This window comes from Astatotilapia calliptera, chromosome 11 (assembly GCF_964374335.1).
Source record: "Astatotilapia calliptera chromosome 11, fAstCal68.1, whole genome shotgun sequence".
Lineage (NCBI taxonomy): Eukaryota > Metazoa > Chordata > Actinopteri > Cichliformes > Cichlidae > Astatotilapia > Astatotilapia calliptera.
In genome coordinates this window covers 581,641-589,299 of record NC_137432.1, presented here as the reverse complement: position 1 = coordinate 589,299, position 7,659 = coordinate 581,641, and the positions used below count along the sequence as shown (strand labels likewise).

The window sequence follows — 7,659 nt, the reverse complement described above, 5'->3', positions numbered from 1 at the left end:
GAAGACTGAACAATAATATGGAGAAAACCCCAACAATCAAAAAAACCCCTCTGAGGATGCACTTGGTTACAGTGGGAAGGGAAAACTCCCTTTTAACAGGAAGAAACCAGCTGAACAAGGTTTAGGAAGGGGCGGCGCCATCTGCTGCGACCGTCTGGAGATCCGAGGAAAGAGAAGACAAAAAAGGACAAAAAGGAAACTATAGGGGAGAGAGCCAGAATTTAATAACTGCTAATGATTGATAGGACGTTTCTAATTTTAGAAATACTGCACAAATGCAAGAAAGCAGTCCTACATCTTTGTTTAGGATCCACAGTGAAGGACATAGCCTACATAAAAATACTCCAAGATGCCTCAGTGTTACTCGAGGCACAATAATGCCATCCTGAGTAAGCAGTAGCTCAGTTTTATCGGAATCTAGAAGCAGGATATTAGACGTTATCTGGGTTTTCATGTTTTTGAGAGTGTTGAACTTACTGGTGTCATCTGGCTTCATGGATACAATGTTGCCAACTCCTCAGTAAGGAAAATCGCTATTGGCTGTCCTAAAAGTCGCTAGAAGTCGCTAAATGACGTCATCGCCTAATTTGTATAATTGGTCACCCAATGTAATTGTAGTGTTTTCAACGAGGATGTTGGTGACACCGAGTTAAACCACAAATGAAGACCCTGGAGTTTAGTTGCAGCTTGTTTAATTGTCTCCATGAACATGTGGTGAAAACTGAAATGACAGAAAATAAACTCCATCTCAACAGGCAGAAGCATGTTTACATCAATAAAGTGCATTACTCTCACTAAAACATTCATGTTAGCAAATACACATTAATATCCAAAGTTATCTGTACAAACTGTCATATAAAGTAACTTACGGCGTTCCGGCCTGATAATTCGGAGTAGATGGCATTAGATTACATCTCCATACTGCCTTTAGCATGAGCCTGTTTCTCAGCAAAACCGAGCGCTTGACCCAAACCGGAAGTGCTCGACCGGAACTGGAAGTGCCCCGCCAGAACGGGAAATACATTTTAGCGATATTTTCCTTTTAACTAAAACGTATGTAAAGCATGAATTATTCATTTTAACAACACATAAATTTTTTAATGGCAAATCTTTTTAGAATTATTTATTTCAAATTTATGAACCTATTTATTCAGAGAAACGCCTTAAGGGCAACACACTCCCCGCCTGGCCTCTCGAGGCCACTATGCTAAACGAACATTATGCATTCAGTCCTTTGGCATGAGGAGGATAACTTCTGTAACTGGTCGCATAAATGTCTTTATGCACCCTTCAGTGCATATCTTTACCTCAATTTTCCTTACTCGATCGTCCTTGCTTGGGAATGTGGCAGTGACCCTGGCCATGGGCCAGCTGTTTCGTGCAACCTGCTTGTCCTTGAGCAGAACCAGGTCACCAACTTGGAGGTTTCTGCGCGACCCGGTCCATTTCTGCCTTTGCTGCAATGTGGGTAGATACTCTCGCCTTCAGCGTGTCCAGAACTGGTTGGAAAGGGCTTGGACCCGTCTCCATTGTTTGTTGTAGAGGTCTTTATCCGAAAAGTCTCCAGGTGGGGATAGGAGGCAAGATTTCTGTGTAAGGAGCATTGAAGGGGATAGGACGAAGGGGTTCTCTGGATCAGAGGATACTGGGACGAGCGGCCTTGCATTTATTATGGCTGTAACCTCAGCCATGAGTGTGCATAACACGTCGTGAGTCAGTTGAACCTTATTTTGTAGTAGCATGGAGTCCAGGATTCTGCGGGCGACTCCGATCATGCGCTCCCAAGAGCCTCCCATGTGGGATGCGTGTGGTGGATTAAACTCCCAACTGCAGCCTTGGACAGTTAGGCACTGTTGGAGTGATTTATCCATTCCAAGTTCCTTTGAAGTGCTAATAAAATTGGTGCCACGGTCAGATAGCAGCTGTTTGGCGGGGCCTCTCAGGGCGAAGAAGCGGCGGAGGGCGTTTATGCAGCTGGATGTGTCCAGAGATTCGATTACCTCAATATGCACAGCTCTCGAACTCATGCAGGTAAACATGATGGCCCACCGCTTACTTTCAGCTACTCTGCCCCTGGTACGCCTGGTTGTTATGGACCACGGTCCAAAGACATCAAGGCCGACGTAGGTGAAAGGAGGACAAGTTTTTAGGCGTTCAGGTGGTAGGTCCGCCATGAGTTGTTGTTCTTGTTTTCCACGTAGTTTGCGGCAGGTTAAACATTTGTGGATTACTGAATTGACTAGTTTTTTGCCGCCTAAAACCCACAGCCCAGCAGCTCTGATTGCTCCTTCCGTCAGATGACGACCTTGGTGCCTTGTTAGCTCGTGATAATGGCGAGTGAGCAGAAGGGAGATGTGACTGTTTTTTGGAAGAATTACTGGGCTCTTTTCAACACTCTCAATTTCTGCGTGTTTGAGTCGGCCTCCAACAGAAGTGAGACTGTCCTGTAACATTGGGCTGAGCTTCTTGAGGGGGCTCTGTTTTGAGATTGGCTTGCCAGCATCAAGGGCAGAAAGTTCCTTCTCAAAGTATGCCTTCTGTGTCTCTTTGAAGATGACAGTTTATGCTTGAGCAATCTCCTCTGGAGTTTGAGGCAGATGACATTTGGGCCAGCCTTTGCATTTTTTGTTTGGATTAGTCCCATTGAAGGACTTTGCAATGTGGATAAGATTTGCTATGGCTCTGACTAAAGACTGAAAAGTAGAAAAGTGCTCAAAACGCTTACAGATGAGTACTTGGAGGTGAGTGACGTAAGTTTTTACTTCTGGTCTAATTTCTGAGTCTTTATCTGGTTCAATCAGGTCAAACCTTCCACTCAGTTGTGTTGTCTCTGCGGCAGGGTGGTGGATGAAGGGAGGTCCGGTGAACCAGGTGGACTTTTTTAGTTGGAATGCCGACAGTGACCTAGACGCATGGTCTGCTGGATTTTCCTCTGTGCGCACATAATGCCATTGTTCTGGCTTTGATGACTGGCGAATGCGCTGTACTCTGTTGTGAACGTATGTGTAAAACCTTTTTGACTCATTACAGATGTAGCCAAGCACTACTTTACTGTCCGTATAGAAATGCACTGCATCAAAGTCTAAGTCTAACTCATCTTGGATGAGGTCAGCCATTTCTGCTGCCAAGACGGCTGCACATAGTTCAAGTCTTGGTATTGTAGGTTCTGACAGGGGGGCTAGTTTTGCTTTGCCCATTATGAACCCAACCTCGACCTTCCCATCTGTTTGAACTGCCTTTAAGTAGGCCACAGCTCCTATGGCCTTAGTAGATGCATCTGAGAACAAACACAGTTCCTTTCGCTTTGCTCGACTTACTGAGGTGGATGTGTAGGTTCTGGGAACATGTAGTTCTCTTAGATCCTGAAGGGAATTTCTCCATGTTTCCCATCTGCTTCGTTTGTCCTCTGGAAGGGGTACGTCCCAATCTGAACATTCTGAAGTAAGCTCTCTGAGTAGGGCCCTTCCTTGGATTGTAATGGGTGCCAATAGGCCCAGGGGATCGAAGACGCTATTGACAGAGGACAATACGCCACGGCGAGTGAATGGCTTGCTTGAGGTGGCCACTGAGTAAGTGAATGTGTCTCTTGTTATTTCCCAAATGAGTCCAAGGCTTCGCTGGGATTGTGTCTCTTCACCACTTAAATCTAAGTTTTTAATGACAGGAGCACAATCTTCTGGGCAGAAGGCCTGCATAACTGCCTGAGAGTTGGAAACGAACTTATGCAGGCGTAGGTTGGATTCAGCGAGTGAGGCTTGTGTTCTTTGAAGCAAGTCTATAGCCTCAGCAGGAGAGGGGACAGAGATCAAGCCGTCATCTACGTAAAAGTGCCTCTCCATGAACTTTACTGTATCTGCACCATAGTCTTTCGAACCTGCTCTGATGGCCTTGCGTAGTCCATAAATGGCAACAGCGGGGGATGTTGAGTTGCCAAACACGTGGACTTTCATCCGGTACTCGACAACTTCGTTGTTTGGGTCGTTGTCCCTATGCCACAGAAAACGGAGGAAGTTGCGGTGGTCTTCGCGTACCATAAAACAGTGAAACATTTGCTGTATATCTGCCATGATTGCAACACTTTCTGTCCGGAAGCGGAGAAGAACTCCGACAAGTGTGTTGTTTAAATCAGGGCCAGTAAGGAGGACACTGTTAAGAGAGACACCCAAGTACTGGGCGCTAGAATCGAAGACAACCCTGATCTGATTGGGTTTTTGGGGGTGGTAGACTCCAAATGTTGGAAGATACCAACACTCTTCTCCCTTTTCCAGTGGGGGGGCCACCTCAGCGTGACCATTGGAGAGGATTTTTTCCATGAAGGCCACATAATGCTCCCGCATTTCAGGTTTCCTATTAAGGGTGCGTTTTAAGGAGGAGAACCTCGTGGCTGCCTGCTGTCTGTTGTTTGGTAATTGCTGGCGGGGTTCCTTAAATGGAAGTGGGGCGACCCAACTGTTGTCCACGTCTCTGTACATAGTATTGTCCATCATTTTTAGAAAGAGAGTGTCCTGTATTGAGTGAGCTGGTTTGTTGTCGTTATCTGTCCGGTTAAAAACTGTTTGACCCAGAGTTTGTTCGGGCGCTTTACCTGGCCTGTTTGTGTGTGGCATTTCTTTGAGTTGCAGGAGGCTACTGCATGGTTTGAAAACTGTAGGGCGGCCATTTTCCAGAACGACTGTCTTCAGGGTGCTGACTGTAGGCCTATGGACATTACCCAGACAGACCTCCCCAACTACAACCCACCCTAGGTCTAGGCGCTGGGCGAAGGGGGCATTATGGGGGCCGTTAATTCTCTGCCTGACCTTGTGTGCCTGTAAAATGTCTCTCCCTAGTAGCAGGAGTATTTCGGCTTTAGGGTCTAGCTCTGGGATGTACTTTGCTATGGTACGGAGGTGCGGCTGGTGTAGCACTGCGCTGGGAGTTGGGATTTCATTCCTATTGTTAGGGATGTCCTGACACTCTATGAGCGATGGTAGAGGGATCACCACTGACCTATCCAGTGACTCGATATGGAAGCCTTCAGCTATTTTACCCCATGTTTCTACAACACCAGAGCATGTTCTAAGATTGTAGGAGAAAGGTTCACTTTTAATGTCAAAAAGTTCGAAGAACTCAGGCTTGGGTAAAGAACGATTGCTCTGATCGTCTAGTATTACATATGCCTTAACAGCTCTGTCTTTGTCACCTTTAGGGTACACCCATGTGAGACATATCTTGGAACATGAACGTCCCCACTGACCTGGACCGCACACGTCTGTGCAGCTTGTTGTGACATCAACCATGTCATGACTGTTTTCTCTCTCCCCGCCATTCTCTTGTGCCGGAGGTGGAGCCTTGTTGGTCTGTGGTGGAGGACCGGGATGCATGGCTGCATCGTGACTTGTGCTGTCACATTCAGAACACTTTACCGAAGATTTGCATTCCTTCGCAAGATGAGTATCTGAAGAACAGCATCTGAAGCACAATCCTTTCTCTTTGAGGAAGGCCTTCCTTTCGTCCAGTGCTTTATTCCTAAATGTTCTGCATCTTTTGAGCGGGTGTGGCTTGTTATGTAGTGGGCAGTTCTGGTTAAAGTCCTTGTTAGGGGGAGAAATATAGGTTTTGTGTACAGTAATTGGCTTGCTGGAATTTAAGTTTTTTGCCAAAGGTTTTTCTGGTTTTAAGTTTTGCTGTTGGAAACTTGGATCATTGCGTTTCTTTGCCTCTTTACATATGAATTCACAGAAGTACTCAAAAGGTGGGAAACAGCCTTGGTTGTTCTCTTTATATTGAGAGCCGTGTGACATCCACCTCTCCTGAAGTCCATATGGGAGTTTGTCTACGATTGGGCTGATTCCACGAGAAGTGTCCAGATAGAGTAGACCAGGCAGATGGCCGTCTTCCTTAGCGCCTTGAATCTCTTGCAGTAAATCTCCTAGTTCACGAAGCTTGACATGATCTTTGACTGTTATTTTGGGGAAACTGTCCAACCGTTGGAAAAGTGACCTTTCGATTATTTCTGATGCTGCATAACATTCATTCAGTCTTTCCCATGCTTTGCATAGAGCTAATGTGGGGTTGTTGACATATACTGAACGTATGCGTTTCACCTGATCACTTGACTCTCTCCCTAACCACTTTGTCATGAGATCTAGCTCTTGAATGGGGGTGAGTTGGACTTCAGCTGTTGCACTGGTAAATGAAGAGCACCATGCTCTGTAGTTCTCTGGCCTATCGTTGAACTGGTAAAGGCCTGAGATTATTAAATCTCGACGTGCCATGTATTGGGCAAAGGGCTCTGCTGGATTTAAAATGCTGGCCGTGGTGTTATAGTTATGCTGAAGTATGAATGGTGAGCCGCATGGGTTGAGAGAGGTATTTTGTTTCTCCACTTTAGGTTTTGTTTCACCTTTCAGCTGGCTGGGCTTATTTAGAGCAGCAATATTATCTTTGGTAAGTCTTGTTTCAGAGTTGATGGGTTGTGGCTCTAAATTGCCTTCTTCAGAGGGATGCCACGTTACAAATGTGTTGGGTGAACTTGCTTGGGGGCAAGAAGTGGTTGGTAATTTTTGTGGACTGGGAGATAGCTTGGTCTCCATTTGAGATCGTACATATTCATTTGTACGTTCTAATTTTACGCTTTCTGATGGAGATTTTCTACTCTCAGGTTCTTCTTGTATAGCTTCAGCTTCCTCTAGCACTTCTGCTTCAGCTACAGCAGCATCAGCTTCCCTCTGTAATGTTAACACTTCTAATTCTGCATCTATTTTTGCCTTTTCCAGTTCGCTTTGAGCTTTTTCAACCTTCAACTGTGCTTCTTTTGTTGCATAGCATGCTCTCACCTTGGCAGCCTCTGCTTTAGCTCGAGCATGGGCAGCGCTTACTGCTGATCCAGATGAGCGGCTGGTTGTTGTTACTGGATGCCATTTTGACCGTGATGAATCACCAGTAGGCGCCTTTTCACTGTAGTGTTTTCAACGAGGGTGTTGGTGACACCGAGTTAAACCACAAATGAAGACCCTGGAGTTTAGTTGCAGCTTGTTTAATTGTCTCCATGAACATGTGGTGAAAACTGAAATGACAGAAAATAAACTCCATCTCAACAGGCAGAAGCATGTTTACATCAATAAAGTGCATTACTCTCACTAAAACATTCATGTTAGCAAATACACATTAATATCCAAAGTTATCTGTACAAACTGTCATATAAAGTAACTTACGGCGTTCCGGCCTGATAATTCGGAGTAGATGGCATTAGATTACATCTCCATACTGCCTTTAGCATGAGCCTGTTTCTCAGCAAAACCGAGCGCTTGACCCAAACCGGAAGTGCTCGACCGGAACCGGAAGTGCCCCGCCAGAACGGGAAATACATTTTAGCGATATTTTGCGAAAAATCGCAAAGTTGGCAACACTGCATGGATAGATAAAGATGGATATTGTGTGCATGTGGGCAGGGTTAGGGTAAATCTGGGTCCAAAACTCTGTCCGCTTCAGGTCCCAAAGTCAAATGAACACTGCGACGTCACTGAGAGCTAAAAACTGTCTAAATTCTTTCACCTTTAATAAAATGATCAGCATTGCTGCTTTACCAGGTGTAACAGTTAAGTTTAACGTTCAGGCATCCATGAAAACAGAATTTATTACATTTAACAGTTAGAAGTTAGCAGGAAGTAATAGTAA

The 7,659-nt window shown here is 45.3% G+C and overlaps 1 protein-coding gene and 1 long non-coding RNA gene across 2 annotated transcripts; both read right to left on the bottom strand.

Moving 5' to 3' along the window:
- Window positions 1-675: 675 nt before the first annotated feature.
- On the bottom strand, window positions 676-5,363 carry LOC145431915 (uncharacterized). Its single transcript, XM_080308276.1, has 2 exons — window positions 870-5,363; window positions 676-721 (listed from the first exon to the last, which is right to left on the bottom strand). Exon 1 carries the CDS (start codon window positions 5,361-5,363, stop codon window positions 2,562-2,564), a length of 2,802 nt encoding a protein of 933 aa, XP_080164402.1. The 3' UTR covers window positions 676-721; window positions 870-2,561.
- Window positions 5,364-7,002: 1,639 nt separating this feature from the next.
- LOC145431893 (uncharacterized) lies at window positions 7,003-7,333 on the bottom strand. The gene is made up of 2 exons (XR_013912204.1): window positions 7,197-7,333; window positions 7,003-7,048 (listed from the first exon to the last, which is right to left on the bottom strand). It is a non-coding gene; the product is annotated as an uncharacterized LOC145431893 (long non-coding RNA).
- Window positions 7,334-7,659: the final 326 nt, after the last annotated feature.